Source organism: Neolamprologus brichardi, chromosome 18, assembly GCF_056152115.1.
Source record: "Neolamprologus brichardi isolate AB-2024 chromosome 18, ASM5615211v1, whole genome shotgun sequence".
Taxonomy (NCBI): domain Eukaryota; kingdom Metazoa; phylum Chordata; class Actinopteri; order Cichliformes; family Cichlidae; genus Neolamprologus; species Neolamprologus brichardi.
The window spans coordinates 30,441,576-30,463,100 of record NC_142121.1 but is presented as its reverse complement, the minus strand read 5'-3'; the positions used below and the strand labels follow the sequence as shown (position 1 = coordinate 30,463,100).

The window sequence follows — 21,525 nt, the reverse complement described above, 5'->3', positions numbered from 1 at the left end:
CAGTGTGTGAATGTGTGTGTGAATGGGTGGATGACTGACTGTGTAAAGCGCTTTGGGGTCCTTAGGGACTAGTAAAGCGCTATACCATTACCATTTACAGGCCATATTTAAAAGTAGAATGAGTGGCAGAGCCTGCAGCTTTCGGGCCTGTGGAACCAATTTCCGAGTTGGATCCAGAAGACAGACACCTTCACTACTTTTAAGATTAGGCTTAGAGCTTTCTTTTTTATATATATAAAAACATATAGTTAGGGTTGGATCAGGTGACCTTTAACCCTCCCTTAGCTATGCTGCTTTAAGCTCAGATTGCTAGATGTCTGTGGAATGCACTACACACAGGCACAGGACTTTGTTTTCAGACACCAGCTTTATTTCTTGTTATACGTGATGACCGACCACAGTCTGACAGCTGTCGGACACAGCTGATCTCTCGGCCCCCTTCCGCTCCTCTCCCGTCTCACTATAAAGGGTAAGGAAAGCATCATCAGTCCAAAACGCCATCAGCTGTTTTCACCTGCGTTTCCAGCACCGCCCCGTTGAGCTCACCGCACCACCCCTCCCCTGCAGCCGCGCCCGGGACCACACCTCCGCCACGATGTCTTTTTCGTACCTCTCTTTTTACTCTTTAATTGCGGTCTTCTCTTTCTGAGAGTTTGTATTTTGCTCTAATTTCTCTTTTCTCTTTTTAATGTTCCCCTTTCCCACTAACAGGTGAGGCCTGTTTCCTTGTTATTCCTGGTTATGGTAAATTAAGCAGATAGCTGATTAATGTAATTTTCAGTAACGATGATGACCAAAGAGATATCAGTGGGCAAATCCATCATCGGGCTTAAAAAACATCATAAACGCATCAGGGAGATAGCAAAAATATTTGGGAGTGGTCAAATCAACAGGCAACGCACTGGTCAGCTCAGCAACACCAAAACATCTGGAAGACAGAAAACAACTAAACTGCAGACAACTGAGAGAATTATTTCTACGGTTAAGAAGAATGTCTTCATAACATCCTACCAAGTGTACAACGCTGTCAAGGAGATAGAGATCTTATACAATCAATAATGAAAATGAGACAAAATAAGAATGGAAATACAGAGGGTTTGCAACAAGACGCAAACTACTGGCTGCACTCGAAAACAGGTAGGCCAGATTCGATTTTGCCAGAAAACATGTAAAAGAGTCTGGAGAGTACTGGGAAAAAGGGAAAAGAATAAAGAAAGACAAAAACAAGAGTGTCAAAGTGTCAGGGTAGTGTCAGGAGGGAAGTGACGAAAGTGACGGACAAGGTAAGCGACTCATGACGCCGGAAATTTTGGCAGAAAATTAAAGCGAATGGTAGTTTAGAATTGAACAAATTCCTTTAAGCTTCAGTATTACCAAATACACTTATCAATTGTCTCATAACTAACAACATTTGTCTAAATCATCTCCAACACCCTGGAGAACAACGGGGAGAGTTTAGAGGTTCTCCAAGATTACATCGATCAGTGCTTCCAGGATCTCGTAATGAAGAAGGCTCAGAGTGCATCTTCCCCAGCCAAGTCTGAGAACATCGCCAGCCGGCAAAGATATTGCCGACATACTGGAGTCAATCAACCAACGATTGTCCAGTTTCGATGCGAGGCTGTCCTTGGTGAAGATTCTTCACCGGGAATTTAAATCCTTGCGAGAATCCCTGGAGTTCATAGTCCAAATGGATAATGATCCAAATAGTGCTGCAAAAGCAACCCAAGAGTTTCTCAAAGCAAAGAAATTAGATCTTCTTTAATGGCTACGTCAGTCACCTGATCTCAACTCAGCAGAGCGTGTCTTGTAGTTATTAAATACAAATCTAAATGCAGAAAAACTCACAAACAAACAACAACCTGAAGGTGACTATGGTAAAGGCCTTGAAGAGCATCTCAAAGGAGGAACCAGCATTTGGTGATATCTATGGGTTATGTATCAGTAATTACTGAGTGCAAAGGATTTTCATCCACACAAACCCATCTACCTATCCATCTATTTTCATCCACTTATCCAGGCAGAAGCCTAAGCAGAGAAGCACAGACCTTCCCCATTCACCTTCTCAAGCTTATCTGAGGGAACACTGAGGAATTCCCTGGCCAACTGAGAGATGTAATCTCCTCGGTGTGTCCTAAGGCCTCTTCCTGGTGGAACATGAAAAATTTCATGCATAAGAGTTTAATCTTCATTTCATACAAAACTAAAAAAATATATTGTGAAACTTTACTTAGATAAAAGTGCGGTTGTGAGATTAGCAAATTAGCATGCAGCATTCCCATTAGCTCTGGAAATTCTCCAAGAGTTGCTAGCTGTGCTGTAGACATGTCTTTTTTTTTACCTGTTCTTTGCAACAATATTTAATTTTTTTTTTAATAAAACAACAATTTAGATAGATAATCAGGAAAGAGTGGGGAGAATTTTTCAGCCTGTTTTACACTGCTAAATGTCCAAGTGCTAATGTCACCATTTCCCATTTGAAGACAGCTTAATGTTCCATCTCTCAGTGTAACAGGCCAGTAGTCTTGTACAGCTTCCAAAGTGCTACCCGTTGTGACGGCATGTATCAGCCTGTTGAAATGCCCCTAGCAAGACAAGATACAGGACTGCTGACCTCTTTGCAGAAAAGGACAAGAGAAGGAATTCGTCTAGCAAAAACTGTCCATGATTTATTTAAAATATTTGCCTCTTCATCACTCTGTATCCAGAGACACACAAATGTTTTGTTTTTCTTCTCTATTGCTCAATGCGAAGCACATGTTTTAAATTAAATCTCCTTAGTCAGAATTCAGGAGAAATTCGTTGAGACTGCCTCACTAAATCTGCTGTTTTCCCCTCCAGTGATCCTGATTTTTTTGTTCAGATCTTGACTGTGCAGCATTTATGTGTGCACCATACATGCACTTCTGTTCGGGGTGTGTGTATCTCTGTACTGTTTGGTACATCCCTTCCTGTGTCCAAGTAATTTTAAAATGACCTGAGCCCGAACTGTACTTATCAGATTGTTCCACAGATCTTTCCCCAGTGTGCATGTTCTTTTGTGCACATATGCATGGGTGTGTCCAGTTGCATGTTGCCATGCATGATTTACATTTGCATGCACCTTTTAAATCTGTTGCATGCATGCATCTATGCACTTGCACAGTGGTGCCAAGCACATAGCTTGTGTTGGCTGTTCTGCAGCTTTTCTGCAATTTCCCGTGCTCCTTCTGTTTTCTGAGGGGACTGGACCTTTCTGTGCTGTCCTGCCCTCAGACCTCAGTACAGACTTTTTCCAAGGAAATTCGCTGCAAGTGCAGAAAATGTTTTTTGATCATTAATGTGCAAGATGTGTCCAAAAAAGCAGCAAAAAAGTGTTTGTCTATTATAGTTCTCTAAAACTCTGGAAATGGTTATGCATTAAACCTCCTCAGAGTGTGAAAGAAATTAAAAAAAGAAAAAAACAGAGAAGAAGAAATTTAAGTGTGTGTGTGTGTGTGTGAGAGAGAGAGAGAGAGAGAGATGCAAAGAGGTAACAACTACCAACTGTTTTGTCTAAAGACAAAGCACATCTGGATGAAGAGAGAGACTGCCAAAAGAAGCAAAAAATGGGGGTTAATGTTAACTTGTGTAATGTTTACATGTAATATCCTGGCATTTGTTCACATATGTATATACATATCAAGAACTGCTCTGGAAAACCTCTTGAAAGAATGCCTCACATTCACACACCCTTCATGTGCATTTGCAGTTGTTTGCAACAGGCACAAATAAATTGTTCCTTGTGACCTTTTCCATGGAACTGTGAGAAAATAAGCTGCAGCAGTGTCTGAGTATGATAGTTTACTGGACACTTTTCTACAGAAATCCCTCTACAGAACTCTCTTTCAGTCCATGTGACAAAAATTAATGTGTGTGTGTGTGTGTGTGTGTGTGTTTGTGTGTGTGTGTGTACCATGTTTAGATATCTTTGTGAGGACAGAAAATTTGCATGCAGCTATACTTGTGAGGACCAACACCCCTTATGAGGACAAAATGTACAGGTTTAAAGGCATTTCTGAGGCTCAAAATGTGGTTTAAGGGCTACAGTTAGGTCATGGTTAGGTTTAGGCTGAGAGTCAGAGTTCGGCATTAATTTTTGATGGTTAGGTTACGGAAAGCAATAGATGTCCTCATTAAAATATGAAAACGTGTGTGTGTGTGTGTGTAAGGTCATTCCTATCCTGTGAGTCACCCAGTTTTAAGAGAGACCAGAACAGAACACCCCCATCTCTCCATCACTCACTCACAAACATTGCTCCACTCTTCTCTTTTTAAGGAAAAACCCTTCCCCATCCAGAGAGAAGAGCTTCACATAGTAATAACTCTGGTCAGCAGCTGGCCTTCTCCCCCTCGTCATTCTCTTTTCTGTCTCAGCACTTCTCTTTTCATCTTCCCACACGGCAGAATGCTGATTCCTGCCTCACCTCCAGAAACCTCTGTATGCGAGGTAAAGTTAAGAGTAACGTCTTCAAAAATGTCCTTTCACAGATGCGTTACGTGTTCATTCGTGTCACTCCGTCTAAAGTTTGACGAGGTATTTTATGTTGATCCTTGTACAGCTTCAAAATAAAACTCCAGATTTTCATTTTTACTTTTTACAGCATCTTCCTTCCAAAGTGAGTTAATTCACATGACTGCTTCATTTCCACATTGTTGGCTCTGCCATGTAAAGGATGTTCAACTCTGTTCCTGATTTGCCTCCTGTGTTCTGTGCTGGATTACACATTAGTGGCAGTGTTAGTCTTCACTGCAAAGGCAGCTCCAGCAGCATAATCTGCAATGATAACGTAAATTAACATGCTTTCCATTCACACTGTAAATCTAAGTGTTTGTGCAGATGTGCACAGACAGGGTAAATTCACTAAAAAAGGGGAGAACTCCCACTACGTTAATACATACAAGTAGGTAAATAGTTCGCTTTAAGTCCCTCAAAATATGTAAACATGGTGCGCAAAGTCATGCACAGGCTGCCTGTGTTTACACCAGGTATAAACTACAGAGCTTGGCCTACTAATTGCAAGCAGATCACCAGGAACAGGCAAAACGGTGGGTTAGGAGTATGGAGGGGGGGTGAGTCTGCTCTTTATCCTGTTTTATTTCATTCTGACCTGCCACATGTCTGAGATAAACTGTAAATACCTCCTAAATGCTTTAGCTTGAGGACCTGAAAGCTCAGCGTGTCCTCAGGTTTTCACCATGTGTTCTGTGGAATGGTGATGATAAAAAAAATCTGTGGCGTTTAAGACAGAAACAAGTCTTGGCATCCAAAATTACTGGTGCTTGGGGAAAGAATTTTGAATGCTGTAAATGACTTGTTGGCCTATAATCTGTCAAGCATATCGGAAATATATCTCTCATCAATGATATCAAGTCATTTTGAGCCAGAAGAATATTCATATGACAAGATAGAAGATTGATCAGCCCAAATATAACATCACACTTCTGTAAAGAGAATTTAATTCGTTTAAGTGGCCAAAAATGTAGAACACGGAGCTTGTATGATAATGCAGAATCATAAGAATATTTCCATATCAGGTCATTTCTTTATTTTATATATGAGTTCTTCATAAATACATGCTGACTGCAGACTTTATACCAGGATAAGTAAATACATTAGAAATAAAGAGCACATATAAACACTGGCAAACGACCACCTGTTGGCACGGCAGGCACTTGGTACACGCACGCGCACACACACGGGTTCCAGCGAAGCCACGGCGCCTCCAAGCGGACGGCGTTGCGCACTGAGCTGAGCTGGGAGAAGGAGGAGGGCTCAAGAGCTCGTAGCTGGGGTTGGATCGGCGGGCGAACGGACGGTTCTTCTGCGGGAAGCAAACGCGCATCCAGGGTGTCATTTCCCACTCGCTTTTCCTGTATCACTCGTTCTCTCGGCTTCCCCCCCCTGTGGAAATGAGGAGATAATCAAAAGATAAGCTGCTGACGAGGTTCTGAAGTTGTATAGAGTTTGGGTAAGCTGCACTTTTACGCACAGACTCTTTTTGCTTCTCTGTTTCTCTCTCGCTCTCCCCCCGTGTCTCTCTCGTGAACCTGCCTGTCTCCCTCTTCTCTCCTTCTGTGTCTTGTAATTTAGTCCTACGAGCTGAAAGGACGGTGTTTTCTCAGCCGACGAAAACTGTTGTGCGAACTCTAGCTCTCAGGCGAGAAGTTTGTGAGTTCTCAGAGCGTCAACCTTCTCTGAGAACTCACAAACTTTAAACAAACAAATAAAAATATCAGAGAGTGGATTGTATATTTGCGTAATCTCTGGGTTTTTTGCACGATATTCACCCGCACTGAGCTCTGAGCTGTGAGCACTCGCTCGTGGCCCGGGCAGTGGAAGAGGAGTAGGAACATCTGCAGAAGCTGCAGGACTCCTGCGCAGCTCACAGCCTTTTGTCCGCTAGAGGGACCCGCAGCAAAGCGCGTCGCTGACGAGGTTCTGGCTGATATTCCAGCATTAAAATAAAATGTAGGCCTGTATGAAAACTCACTCAGCAGCGCTGGTGGGGAAAATCATTTTTGTTTCACAGATACGAGCTCCACCGGCAGAACAGCTGAGCTGTGTAGAATGACATATATGAATGACACATGTAGTATTGGAAATTGTGTTGAAAGTTCTTTGTTCTCAGACGGAAGCTGTTTTCTCCTGTTTTGCGCCGTTAGTGTGCGTTTTTTCATACTGTGCTCTTGTAGACATTATTTTAGCTGGAGTTCCTAGTTTAAATGGAGTGATGGACAATAGAGTTCTTAGCTTCTTTCATTTTGCTTCTGCCCAGATCATAAGAGCACCCACAAGGCCCAATGTGCAACTGGTTTCTGTACATTTGTTTTGACTGGCAGAGACATGTCCTGTCAAAGCTGTAAAGTGTGTGATGCAAATAAGGTCACTGAGCCTGCCCTCAATGGGTTAACCTTGGTGTGACAGCTTTGGCTTTATGTGAAAGTGGAGAAATCCTCTTGATGGCAGTAGAGTGAGACCTTTGAAAGAATTTGGTTTGTGATAAAAAATGTGTGCCTTTCTTTTTATCCAATCAACAGCCTGGTTTCTGGTCTCCAGATGCAGCCAGTCTGATCCTGATGTTCACTGAGGCTGAGGTTTCGTGCTTTTTGTTTTGAGAATATAATCAGGTCAATACCTCGTAGCTTTGAGCTTGAACTGAACTACTTCACTCCTGCACAAGTTTTGTTGTTCTCATTGAACTTTGATGGAATCTGGTTGTGGTTTAGCAGCGGGTTACGTTTCTACAGCGACACAGTCATACAGTTATTACATTTTTTAGCTTTTCTTTTCTGTCTTTGGACACACAAAAAACAAGTTTGACTCATGTGATGCTTTCAAACCTCTTACATAACTGCACGGCAGCCATTTTGTTCACTGTACAACAGTCCCTGCATGTGTTTGTTTGACACTCATGTTGGATGAAGAAATGAAAAAAAAAATAAGTTCAGTTTTAAGCAGGAAAAAAGCACTCCAGATACAAAAAATTCATATAGTGAAGCGTGCATTTTCAGGGTTTTTATAATGTTTTATATATTAAGGGCTATTCTCTCATCATTTCTTTTTTCATCTTAATAATCTCATCATGCTTGTCTTTGCCTTTCTTTGCTGTTTTATCCAGCAGTTGCCGAATTAATTTCCCAACTGCAATAACTGAAAAGTGTGTCTCAATGTCTCAATGACAGGAGAAGAAGAAGATGGTGGGGTTAGAGTTCGTCCTGTTCGCTCTTCTCTTTGGAGCCCTGACTCGTGCCCAGAAAGCCGATTGCAGCAGTGAGCACGACAAAGCTGAACAGCCACAGTTTCACTAACACAACATGGAACATTTGTCTGATTCAAGTACTCTGTGATGTAACAGGAAGGAAGGTTTAAGTTTGTGTTTTTGTGTTCTCATCTTTTCCCTTCTAGAAAAAAACGAATGTCCCATAGACGTGTATTTCACCATAGACACGTCGGAGACTATCGCCCTGCAGGAGCCGCCTCCTGGAGCACTTGTGGAGAGTATCAAGGTTGCTCATTTATTTACAACTCTGTGGCTTAAAACAATCCCTATTGTTGGATTTAGTAAAAGTAACAGCCGTGTTGTGTAATGTTGTTGATGCTGTAGCTATTCACGGAGCAGTTTGCACAGCGTTTGGACGATGAAGAGCTCAGGGACGTCGTGCAGATCACCTGGAAAATCGGTGGACTGCACTTCTCCCAGACGCAAAGGGTTTTCAGTCGGTTTGCATCCAAGAATGATTTCATCACAGTGAGTGACGCACACCTCAAAAACCTTGAGTCTTTTAAATACACCTGTTCACTTTTTGTCCAATAGCCAGCTGGCCTAATTGGCACAGAGACGGATCAATTCAGCTCAAGTTCATTTTATGTATTAGCACCAAATCAAAACAACTGTTACCTCAAGGTGCTTTATATTGTAAGGTAAAGACCCTACAATAATACAGAGAAAAACAATAAAGAACCCCCTCCCCATGAGAAAGCATCTGGGAAGGAAAAACTCCCTTTTAACAGGAAGAAATCTCCAGCAGTACCAGGCTCGGGGAGGCACAGCCGTCTGCCCTCCCTGTCTGGGGCTGAGGGGAGGTAGGCAAGACAAAAACCACATTGTGGAAGAGAGTCGACTAATAATAATAACTAATGATTAAATGCAGAGTGGTGTATAAACACATAGTGAGGGAAAAGAAGTGAATGAAGAAGAAGCATTCAGTGCATCATGGGAAGCCCCCAGCAGCCTCGGACGAATGCAGCATAACTAAGCAAGGATTCAGGGTCACCTGATCCAGCGTTAACTGTGAACATTTAAAACAGGAAGGTTGTAAGCCTCATCCTATCAGGCTTCTCCTTTAACGTTTCTGCTGAAAGCACTGTAAATAACATAAAATAACACAAATTTTGTAACTCATCCTTCATGATAACGCCTCTGATTTTCTATGTTTCCAGGGTGTGAGGGGAATCCGCTATTTGGGTAAAGGGACCTACATCGATTGTGCCCTCAGAGAAATGGCAAAGGAGATACAGCGCTCACCCTCATACCCCAGGGCCCTCCGATTTGCTGTTGTCATCACTGATGGTCATGTGACTGGAAACCCGTGTGGGGGTATTAAGGTGGCAGCAGAGGAGGCTCGTGACCAGGGCATCCATATCTTTGCTGTGGCAGCATCGAATAACATAGAGGAGACTGGGCTGAGGGAGATCGCCAGCTCTCCAGTGTCCCTCTACAGGAATGAATATGCAGCTGTGAACTTCAGCCAGAACAGAGTCACGATAGATACCCCAACTATTGATCGAATCATCAAGACAATGGTAACTTCCAAACACACACGCATAAACAGTCACAGCTACTGACAGCTACTGCTAACGTTTTGTTTCCTTTGTCTTCACAGAAACATCTGGCATATGTAGAGGTAAGACACACCTGAGAATCAGAAGAGGATCAGTTTATGAGCTGCCTTCCTTTTCACTGACTGTCTCTCCTTGTGTCTTGTGAACCGCAGTGTTACAATGTGTCCTGTCTGGAGACAAAAGGGCCTTCTGGTCCAAAAGGCCACAGGGGACAAAAAGTGAGTTTAACACACGCACAAACACTCATGCTTAGAGCACTTTCACCTATGGGACTTTGATCCTCACAAATGTTTTCTTGTCTGAACTCGATGACTGCAGGGAGCTAAAGGAGACAATGGCGAGCCAGGAATAAAAGGAGAAAGAGGTCGCCAAGGAGACCCCGGTATCGAAGGTCCAATCGGTCAGCCCGGTATCAAAGTAAGAAGCCACACTTTCGCCTACCCATCAACTTCATCAGTGCAACTCTTAACATTGATTTAGGCTTTATAATGACACATGGTTTTCTTTGTCTCGTCTCTGTAGGGAGAACCAGGTCTCAAAGGCGAGAAGGTTTGGCTTTTGGATTTTTTCAACTATAAATGGCCTATGGAGATGTTTGAAAATGAATGAAAGTAACGTCTGTGTTTCTTATACATATAATGACTACTGACTTTTGTCTGACTACAGGGAGAGATTGGAACTCAGGGGAAAAAGGTATGTCTAATCTAACGTCATCTCTAAATAATCATTAATGCTGGAAGGTGATTTGCTTTTCTCATCTGTTTCCTCTTTGTTCTCATTAGGGTGTGGCTGGCGTCACAGGACGCAACGGGACAGATGGGCAGAAGGTAGGACTCAAGCAGTCTTTCCTTAAATGCTCTTATTTTGAAATGAAGCTCCCACTTTTTGATCATGGGATGCTTTTCTGATGTATGTGTCGTTGTCTTTAGGGTAAAATTGGGCGAATCGGCGCTCCAGGCTGCAAAGGAGACCCAGGCGACAGGGTATGTCACGTCACTGATTACTATTCAAAACTATTATTACATGCTATCTATTTATGGTCTGTTTTTTGATGGTTTGCAGGGTCCTGACGGTCACCCTGGAGATGTCGGTGAACGTGGTCCTCCCGGATCTGATGGAGACAAGGTAGATGGTCGCTCCTGCTGTAAAAATAATAAAATTAAAAAATCTATAATTTGTTCAAGAGGTGATGAAAGTCTGCTTAATTGTCTTTAGGGAGATCCTGGGCGCCCTGGAAGATCTGGTCCGCCTGGCCCAGACGGAGATGGTGGACCAAAGGTAAATTCTGTACCAGCGAACATAGGGCTGTTCGATATATATCGGATGATGATATAAAAACGTCTATCGTTTCATTTTATGCTATCGTTTGTTTCGTGGTGTCGCAAAATAAACTGTTTACGGCAATATTTTTTGTTTTGATGGTCACTGTAGTGGCTATATTCATTTCCTAAAGTTCTCTCTTTCTCTTATATATAATATAACCACACTATGGACGGACAAGCGCCTGTTTTTATGCGTTGTCGTTAGCAACAACGACGGTAACACCATCGCGTGTCCGCTTGTTTATGTTCCACATAAACCTTTCACAATAAAGCTCAATATCCTGTTGAGACTTTTCAAAATAAACTGAATCACGTGAAAGAGCAGATTATTTACGGATAGTGATGGGCAGATGAAGGTGATTGGTTCACCCCAGCGCAAAGCGTCTTGAAGCTTCATTTGCTGTAGTAGGACACCTACTGGACGTAAAAATATTAGTTGGCATGAATTTGAAGAGTGTGGCCTTTTGCACACAGCCTGTAAATGTCAACAACAAAACGAGTGTGTAAAACATGTATGTTGTAGTGATGGCAGTATACTGTGTGTATTTATACTGGCAGTATAGAAAATGCGTAAAATGGAAATGATCATTTACTGTGAGGTGAGGTGTGGTTGGGGTGTGGACAGTGGTTGTGCTTTTGTAACGTTGAGGTATGGACAGCTACACACTGAGGCTTTGAGCCTCAGTCCTGCCCACATTTTATTCTGTAAACACTAAATTTCCACTGCTTTTATGGCCTTTTTAGTGGGGAGAACATAGCTAGGATTTAATGATTTAACAAATCTTTTAAATCCTTTGTCCTCCACAATGCTAAATGGCTGGGAGTCCTCAATCACCATGCTAACCAGGTCTTCATCTATTTGAGATTGTTCTCCTGAGGAAAGACAACAAAAACAAAGCACAAATATAAATATCACACACGTCACTTATTGCATTGTATAATATTGTTATATCATTTAGTAACATTACAGCATGCTATATTATCATGACATTTGATGGCTCACCTGGTCTTGCTCCACAATCGATGTTCCCCTTATTCTCATGCAAAGCTCTGTAGTGCCTAAGCATGGATGAGGTGTTGTTGTTATATCCCAGCTCCCTGGCACATAGCAAACACTTCACCTTGTACAAAAGTACAGACAGCTTAACATAAGTTTTATTGCACCATCAGTATTATAAAAATACATCTTCTGTAGAAATGTACATACCTTGTTGGGAGGAATAAAATCAAAATGTTCCCACACTGGGGAGGACATCCTCCTCTTCTTAGCTGGCTCCATTCTCTCCTGACTTTCTCTCCTCACTCTCATAAACCTCCAAACTGTCTCCAAACTCTCACTAACCACAACTCTCCATCAAACACCCATATTTTGAATGAAGTCTGAGGGGTTTATATCGCTGTCATAGCTCGCGGCAAAGTTCGAACCACTTCATGAACCAGTCACGTGGTACAGCCGGGCTGCGAGGCTTCGGACGTCATCATTTTCAGCTCCTCCCATAAATGAAGCAAGCCTCGATACGCGCATCATGGAAACGCCCCCTAAATTACTCGACACAAGCTTTGAAGCCTCTATACAGAATGTCACATCACTATTTACGGAGGAGAAGTAAAAAAGAGCCGCCAGGTGCTAAAAAATAAACCTTAGACTCAAACGTTAGAACAGGCTTTTCCCTGCAGCACGCCGTATAATAAATACTCACAAAGAAAACGGCGGCTGTTACAACTTATGTCTAAAAATGTATAGTTTCATGCATCTGTTAAAACACTCGACTTGCGGGTAAAGAACGCGCAGCTGGAAACACTTCCCGCAAGTCGAGCTGCCCGAGATTCACAGAATTTACAGAAAATGTTACATATGTGTGATTTATATCGTTATCGGGACGATAGAATTCTTATATCGGGATATGAGATTTTGGTCATATCGCACTAAGCGAACAGACAGAATAGCAGCATAGAAGTCAAATTAGTATGATCACTGTTGGAGGTGATAGACTAAACGCTGGTGTTTCATCTGCAGGGAGAGAGGGGAAGTCCTGGATCACCTGGTATTCCTGGAGCGAAAGGAAACACTGTAAGATGCATCCCCACATAAATAACAAAGTCACACTCATTCACCTGCTTCAAGGCGCTGATTGCTGTGTTGTGTGTTTTTAGGGAACCCCTGGAGTCCCAGGTGTTCGAGGCGAGAAGGTGAGAACACCTGTTTCATTTGCCAACAGTCGTTCTCCTGCGAGCTTTGTCTTTATGTGGCATCACAGCTGCCATGCCTTTTTTTGTTTGTAGGGTAGAAGAGGAGACTATGGTCCAAAGGGTTCACAAGGGCCTGCAGGCACTAAGGGAGAGAAGGTATGTCTTTATGTACACACTGACACAAATCGTAAATGTCAGATTCAGGTTCCTTTATTTGTAGCTAAAGGTGCACATGCAAAACACAAAACAACAGATAAGCAAAAGAAATGAATGCTGTTTTGTACTTTGAACACTGCCAGCCTTCATCAAGAAGGAAGAAACTGAAAGTCAGTATGCAAAGGATGCGAGTGGTCAAAGTAAGATCGAAGCAGCCGACCGCTGGAACTGTCTGGCCTCAGCTGTGGCTCACCAATCAGCCTTTTAGACCAGTCAACAACTTAACTGAGAGGTTTTTTTTGCTTACAAATAAGCATCTGACCTGCGCCAACAAGGAAAAGGATAGACTAAGGAAAAAGAGTTTCCTCAGAAATGACAGTCCAATCAGTCAGTAAAGGCTCCAAGATTTTTACAAGACTTTTTTGTAAATATTTTTTTGTTTTTTTACATGTCACACTGACATCTACTAAATCATCCAGGACAGCGCTGTGGTTGGTCTTATCGTCTGAGGTCCCACTAACTTTTACATCACCTACGTGATGAATTATTCGCATATCCTCAAATGATTTGGCTCTTAAATCGGTTTTATTATTCCACCACTGGGTGGCTGAAGGGCGTTTTTTACTGTGTTTCAGGGTGAAAGTGGGCCTGAGGGCCAGAGGGGACTTCCCGGTGAAACAGGAAGCGATGGGGCAAAGGTAATATGAACTGCGGTGTCACATTCATTGATTCATTGTCATTGAACACTATACAGTCTTGAGCTCTTTAATCTACTTGAGTTTGTTACATGTGCACTTTTCTTTGTTCTGAACAGGGTGACATTGGCTTGCCAGGACCTAGGGGACCAGCAGGCCCACTAGGAGAGAAAGGAAGAATCGTGGGTTAAAAGTCACATTTGAGAACTATATTTAAAAAGTCCCTTAAAGACATATATGTTAATCCACTCTCCATTTACTCTGCTTGTATTTTAGGGTAGCAGAGGTGACCCTGGTGATGCTGGACCTAGAGGAGAGCCTGGAAACTTCGGACCAAAGGTTAGACTCTCCACGTTTGTTTCTGTGTTAGCTGTCTTCATAGCTGCAGTTCCTTGTTTTGACTCTTTGTTTTATCGCTACTCAGGGAGACCAGGGAAGAGCTGGCTTTAGCTATGCGGGATCAAGAGGAGAACCGGTAACTTAGAATCAATGCGTTAACACTGCTTATAGTTTCTGCCTGACATGGCCAGGTGATGAAATTTTCCCCGATAATACGCAGGGTGACAGAGGAGACAAGGGTAAGCGTGGACCTCGTGGCACCAGAGGTGACTGTGGTCAAAAGGGTGAACCTGGACTTAAAGGAACTCCAGGACAACCAGTAAGTAGCACCTCGGATGAAGTTTGAAGTTTCTCTTTCGCTCAAAGGAAAGCTGTGTGATTTATTTCCTTCCAACAGGGCGAGCCAGGGTCCCAGGGTGAACCTGGATCAAGAGGCCCAAGAGGAGAAGCTGGGCGTGATGTGAGTACACAAAAAAACAAACAGACAGATCCATAATGTAGTTGCATTCGCAGTGTGATATTTCGCATTGTCTTTTTGCAGGGAGATCCTGGCCCTGAGGGGGATCCCGGCCTCACTGTGAGAATATTGCAACCAACTACACTTTTATTCTGTCAGCACAAACACATGATGGTGATTTAATGATGTTTCCTGTCTTTTCCTGCAGGAATGTGACGTCATGAACTACATCAGAGAGACGTGTGGCTGCTGTGGTGAGTTTGTTTGCCCCTCTCTAAACATTCATGACACCAGACTGCTCTGTCAGATTGTCAGACCTTCACAGCGTGCTGCGTTTTCATCTCTAGACTGTGAGAAACGTTGCGGACCGCTGGACATCGTGTTTGTTATCGACAGCTCAGAGTCCGTGGGTCTCACCAACTTCACCCTGGAGAAGAACTTTGTCATCAACACCATCAGCAGACTGGGATCATTTGCCAAAGATCCTCTGTCAGCCACAGGTAGATACAGTTGTCAGGCTTTAAGTTCACATCTTTACAAGACAACTCCCAATTACACCTGTTAATAAGATAGCCACGCTTGTTTCCAGGCACTAGGGTGGGAGTGGTTCAGTACAGTCACAATGGAACCTTCCAGGCCATCCGGCTCAACGACCCCAAGATTGATTCATTGGCTGCTTTCAAGGTCTCACACAGACGGACACAAACACATGTGTCAGTTTATTTTTAGAGTAGAGAGGAGATTGTTCTTTACACCAGATGTTTTTTTAATGAACTAGGCTGATCAGTCTGCACATGTTCCTCTCAGTACGTTGCTTAGTAGTGTCTGAGCTGCAGAAGATGGAATTCACCATCATAAAGCAAGTGTCTGCCCACATATGATGTTTTTCTTATTATAAACAAATCAGAAAACAATAAAAACGATGATACACTGCATATAACAGGTTGATCAGCCACTGTGATGTCATCCATTGACTTGGGGGCTCTCATTTTAAAGCTTTCAGTTTTACATTTTAGACAGTGCTATTTCAGTTTTTTAAAAGCACATGTCCCAGGCCAGGGATGGATCAGACTCAGATCTTGGATTTCAAGTTAATACTGAAGCAACTTGCAAGTTAGAAGGCTACCACGCCTCATTTATTTCATTTTCATTAAAGCTTTAATCAACAAACCCAACAGCACGTTGGATGGAAGATTTGAAACTTAGTACTGAGATTTTAAACTAGTTAAGAAAGTGTTTTCCAGACATCATAAATCGAATTTTAAAAAAGCAGAGTAATTTTTCCAGACCTCTTCACAATTGAGGCTTAGAATTTGAACTTGAATGTGGTCAGTGCAAACTTTATCCTATTTTATTACATTAGGGTGTGTCTGAAAAAAATGGAAATAACTTCTGGATCTGAACAGTGATGTCAACGCAGCAGTACCTTAAACCTGCATTCTTTCTAATGGCCAGAAGGGGGCGACTCATCTGGTTGCAAAAACAAATCTGACTCTATGGATGTTTATGGGAAAATATATCCACTTATCTATTGACTCATAGCCTTGAAAATCACTTCACTGTCAAAGTCATGGTCTTGTGTGCTAGTTTCAAGTCCTATTTAATAATACAGAGTGTTCATTTTGTAATTTATGGTTCCACTAAGAGTGAAAAAGATAATAAAACAGGGTATAATTTAGGGATAGTGCCTTTCTGATCTGCAAGCTACTGTAACCTCTATAACCATAATTAAGGTAGAATGCTTAGTTTCTTACCGACATCCATCCTTTTGCTTGTTTCATTTAAAAAAAAAACCAAGGCAGTAACTGACAAAAAAAGGGATTCAACAAACCATTGGGTGTCATTACAGCCTATAATTTCACCTCAGCACATATTACCATAATTGTTTTTATAGAACAAGGCCGTAGTCAGACATGAAGCGCCTTTGTAAAAATAATGGTGGTGATGTGACATAATACACCGCGGCAAACAACTCTCATACTGTCATCTCCATCGCTCAGGATGCAGTAAAGCGTTTGGAGTGGATCGCAGGAGGTACGTTCACGCCGTCTGCTCTGAAGTACGCCTACGACAACCTGATCAGGGACAGCCACAGAGCGAAAGCCAACGTCACTGTCGTCGTCATCACCGACGGACGCTTTGACCCCAGAGATGACGACAATTTGCTGCCCTACCTCTGCAGGTGCTACTGGGGCTGTGGTTTGAGATTCGTTTTTTGTGAAAAGGATCATTTTTATCTCATCGATTGTGTTTGTGTGAACCAATGCGTGTGAGTAGAGATCCCAACGTTGACGTGCGCGCCATTGGTATCGGAGACATGTTTGAGCAGATCGAGGAGAATGAGAGTCTGAAGAGCATCACCTGCCAGAAGAATGGTACAGTAATGGGAATGAGACGCTTTGCAGACCTAGTGGCAGAGGAGTTCATTGACGAGATCAAGACCGTGCTCTGCCCAGGTAAATACACAGAATTATTCATTATGTGCAGCATGTAGTGGACTAAGCATCTTGTTTTGTTCTTCATGGTTTGACATATTCGCTATCTTTGTTTTAGATCCTTTCATCGTGTGCCCTGATCTGCCTTGTAAATCAGGTAGGATTTTTTGTATAAATCTAAGTGTCCTGTTGTAGCCTCACTTATTCCTATAACATTTATACTATGCTTCAAATTAAGTTACTTTTTGTTTTGCCTGATTGAAAGTTCTTCCATCGAAGTACTTTTACCTATTTATACAAATCGCCCTGCATTTCACTTCAGTGGTGGCCATTTACAACTTAAATACCAATAGATTTGCCTTCTTTTTGAAGCTGCCCCGTTAGACTGCATTAGGATTTGGTTGCAATTTGTTAAACCGTGCGAGCAGTAGGTCAGTAGAGATCATTACACCTCCTTTGTTTTGGTGCAATTACATTTTTTGGCTCAATCTAAGAATTTTCAAGCAACTCAGTGTACCTCCGACATCTCAGTTGGCTCTGTTGGTGCCTCGTGTTTGTGGGACCACGCCCACAATGTTATTCCGCCCACTCGTTGCAGGAGGGGGCATCTCTGTGGGGCAAGCCCCACCCCCCTGGAAGCCACTAGCCGAGGAAGGCAGCCCCTCATTGGTCCCCACCTCTTTGGAGGGTGTGACCAGCCTGCTGAACGGCCTGAGCGAGCAACAGTATGGGATTGGTGTGGCGACCATGGCGTACACAGCCCAGAGAGCCAAACTCGCCCAAGGAGCGGACAGGCAGCAGTGGACCCAGCTGTTCATCGACTCCTTCAAATATGTCTATGGGGACATTATGGGGGACCCAACGAAAGCCATAGGACTTTGCTAATGCTAATATGCTAACCATGCTACCTCGCCATTATGGATGCCATTGACTAATAAGCTTACTGCTGGAGAAAGAATAGAATTTATTCAAACTGTGGGCATTGTTTTATTGTTTAAACTATGCAGGTGAAATATACACCTGGGCTGAACTGCATGAAACTGGTCTTTTACTAAGCTTTCAGAGAACCCTTTGTGTGAATTGACTTCAGTCAAAATGTGGATTCATGATCCCTTCTGGCCTCAGAATATAAATATAAACATTTATGGATATGGCACAGTCATCCTGAGTCTGTCTGTTAGTAATATGTACATATCACGTATTTCAGAACATTTTCAATTGAAATGGAAAATGAATGTCATGCATTTGTTGGAGGCAGATTTGTCTACAGAGCCGTTCTTGTTATTCGGTTACAGTTGATGGAGCCTCATTTTCACTGTGAATCACTCCGATGACAGTTTTTTTGCTGTTTTGCACGTATCCATGGTTACAGCCTTTATGTTTTTTCCCCTGTGAATGAATCACGTCGGTGAAAGGCTGTTACATGTGGGAAATATCTGGTTTTACACAATTCACAGTATACTGTATGTGAGTCAGAGGATGGTGTATGTTAATGTTTGGTTAAATGAATTGGCACCGACTGTGAGGGAACTATTGTATGTGCCCTTGACTGGTGCATGTTTTTCGGGGGGGGATTTTTTTTGCATGTGGCTTGGCTTGCAAAGTAAGATGACTAGAAGAAAAGGACCACAGAGTGGCTTCAATCCAATGTCATGTTATTGTTTTAGCTCTGTGACTGCAACTTGCTGATGTGAACATTGTTCACGTTGTTCACTTTGTTTCCTGTAAAATGGGATATATTCATTTTTTTATTTTATTTTAATGTCTAAAGAGAATAAACTCAACGAGCAAACTAAAACAGTGCTTTATTGACAAGGCCGGTCAGAATCTGGGAAGGCTACTCAAAGAAATACTGAAAGAGCCGGACTGCAGCTGGCATGCATGGAATTACAGCATGTTGTTGTTGATATGTGTATATATATTTTTGTTGTTGTTGTTGTTGCGGGCTTTGACTCTTGAGCATCTGTTTTCCAGCTGTAGCTCACCGAACACCCTGCTATGTATGTATGTGTGTCTGTTCCAGAGCCTGCTGTGGCTGCTTGTGTTCAGCGGCCAGTGGATATGGTGTTCCTCCTGGATGGTTCTGAGAGGTTGGGGCTGGAGAACCACCGCAGGGCCAAAGAGTTCATTGAGAATGTGGCTCGCCGTCTTGTCCTGGCTACCGGCGAAGATGACGATAGGAATGCCCGCCTGGCTTTGTTACAGTACGGCAGCCCCTCGGAGCAGAGGGTGGAGTTCGCACTGACGCATAACCTCACAGTGATCTCCGATTCACTAGCAGGCGTCACCTACATGGATTCTTCCTCTGCTTTGGGCCACGCTATCATCTATGCTGTCAACAATCTGGTGTTTAAGGTATAACAAATATACACATCTTACTTTTTTTTTTTCATTTGAGAAGTCCAGACCACTCCCTCCAGCTGTTTGAGGTGACACGCAGCTTGTGTGCTAGCCAACACCCGCTTCTAACTGTAAATGGCTGAAGGTGCTTAATGTCTAAATTGTTGTGTTACTTAAAAATGAACCTAAACACAGAGACTTTGAAGGATGAAGTCAGTGAAGTCAGCTTGAGAGATCAAAACTGTTTTTTACTCTGTTGTAGCATTGTTAACTCTGTTGTAAAGCTCAGCATTTTAACAAGGGAGTCTGTGGGGATTGACTCACTTTTAGAGCCTGCCTCATGTGGCCAGATGAGGTACTGCAGTTTTTGGCATTTTGGTGTGTTATTTTATTTTGCAATCCTAGTGGTTGTCTTTTTGACTCCCTGGAGTTTTCACTGAATAACTGACAATCTTATGGCATCACTACTGTCGCAAGTATGGAGCAACAAATGCTCAAATGATACGCGACTTTATTATTATTATTATTGTTTTTATGTTGTGTTTGTAGGGCAACAGTCGCTTGTCACGCCGCAATGCTGAGGTGGCCTTCGTGTTCATCACTGATGGCGTCACAGCCAGAGAGCAGCTGGATGAAGGTGTGACCGCCATGAAGATAAAGGGAGGCGTTCCCACGGTGATCGCCATGGGAAGCGACACTGATGAGGAGGTGCTAAAGAAGGTGGCGCTCGGAGACACGTCAGCCATCTTTAGGGGAGACGATTACGCCATGCTGAACAAGCCGGCCTTCTTTGAGCGCTTCATCCGCTGGATATGCTAGAAAGGAACTGTAAAGCTAGAACGAGAATTCATGGGAGGAAAGAAGGACCAGCTCCTTCAGCGTACATGTAAACACACCCTCACAGACCACACCTCTGTGGTCACTATCATTACTGGATGGAAGGCACTGAGGGGGCTACATATCCTGTCATTATGGGAGAAAATTAATTTACCAAAAGCAAAAGCAGTCTATGCAGGACCAACACACACACACACACACACAAAGATATGCAGTATCATTTGTATCACAGTTTTTCTTTTAATCTCAAATCTATATTTTCAGCCAAAGACCTCCCAAAGGAGAGGTATGTGATTTCTGAATGTGTACCACTTTATTAGTAGGCTTTATTTTGTATTAATTTTTAGTTTGCCGAAACACATTTTTCCTCCCTCTCTCACAGACGTGTGCACACACACAGTCCTTTTTTCCAGGAAGTCAGTATTTACTTAAAAGGTGCTAAAGTAGAAAAACAAGGACAAAGCCATTTTATTTGGTATTGAATGTGTTTTTTACTTCATGTTATGCTGTAATTGTAGATTGATCAGGGCATAAAAACATGTAGACATGTTTCAAACACAAATTACACACAAACACATATTCAGTAGATAATTGCACACTGATTAACACGCAAGCCTAAATGAACCAAATGTGTAAACCTGACGTCCAAATAAAGCCTGATATTGTGATCCCAGCACTGTCTGTTGTGTCTGCCAGCCTGTTTGTAATTTCTTTGACACCAGTGACTTTCCTCAGCTTTACGCAGTAACTGTTAGTCAGCTTGCCTCCTGCTGGAACTGCTGGATAATGATTCAAACCAATAAAGTAGTTCTTTATATTGTAAAGGAAAATATATTTTCTACTGCTCATTTGCTGTGTATTTTGCTTTATGTATTTTAATTATAAAGGCCTGTATAAAGGAAGGACAGCTTTGACTCACAAACAAACTGCTTAGCCAGACTGACACTCTGCAGAACAGGAAGCTTTCATGCTCATAACTCTCCGTAACTAATAGTGATGGGTCGTTTGCGAACGAAATGGCTCTTAGAGCCGGGTCTTTGAAGTGAACGACGCGAGCCGGCTCTTTATTGGGAGCCGTGAGGTTTTTTTTTTCCTTTCTCTCACCCTCTCTCTTGCCCTTTTTTCCGCTAAACTCCGCATGCGCGGCCTGTACTTTGCGCTGGGCAGAGGGGGGAGCGGCATTAGTTACACTTGCAGTAGCACAGGAACAGAGCCAGAGAGAAAGAGAGCCAGGGGCAACAACGTCACATTAGAAAGGTATAGTAATCATCCACTAGTTTCAGTTGCAGATGATAAAGGATTCAGAAATCATGCAGGTCCATATGACAGAGAATGTGCATCTTCTTTTTGTTTTAATATTTTAATTTATATTTAATTGTGTTGTGGTTTG

At 42.6% G+C, this 21,525-nt stretch overlaps 1 protein-coding gene across 1 annotated transcript; it reads left to right on the top strand.

Moving 5' to 3' along the window:
- The first annotated feature begins 5,798 nt into the window (after positions 1 to 5,798).
- Positions 5,799 to 20,808, top strand: col6a2 (collagen, type VI, alpha 2). The gene is made up of 32 exons (XM_087831280.1): positions 5,799 to 5,990; positions 7,705 to 7,792; positions 7,928 to 8,028; positions 8,127 to 8,270; positions 8,963 to 9,325; positions 9,406 to 9,426; positions 9,517 to 9,582; positions 9,683 to 9,781; positions 9,887 to 9,913; positions 10,031 to 10,057; positions 10,147 to 10,191; positions 10,294 to 10,347; positions 10,427 to 10,489; positions 10,580 to 10,642; positions 12,704 to 12,757; positions 12,841 to 12,876; positions 12,970 to 13,032; positions 13,668 to 13,730; positions 13,847 to 13,909; positions 14,004 to 14,066; positions 14,152 to 14,202; positions 14,287 to 14,385; positions 14,464 to 14,526; positions 14,608 to 14,643; positions 14,732 to 14,777; positions 14,871 to 15,023; positions 15,113 to 15,207; positions 16,524 to 16,705; positions 16,801 to 16,979; positions 17,077 to 17,115; positions 18,982 to 19,313; positions 19,848 to 20,808. The coding sequence occupies exons 2-32, from the start codon at positions 7,717 to 7,719 to the stop codon at positions 20,115 to 20,117; spliced, it is 3,036 nt and encodes a 1,011-aa protein (XP_087687406.1). The 5' UTR covers positions 5,799 to 5,990; positions 7,705 to 7,716; the 3' UTR covers positions 20,118 to 20,808.
- Positions 20,809 to 21,525: the final 717 nt, after the last annotated feature.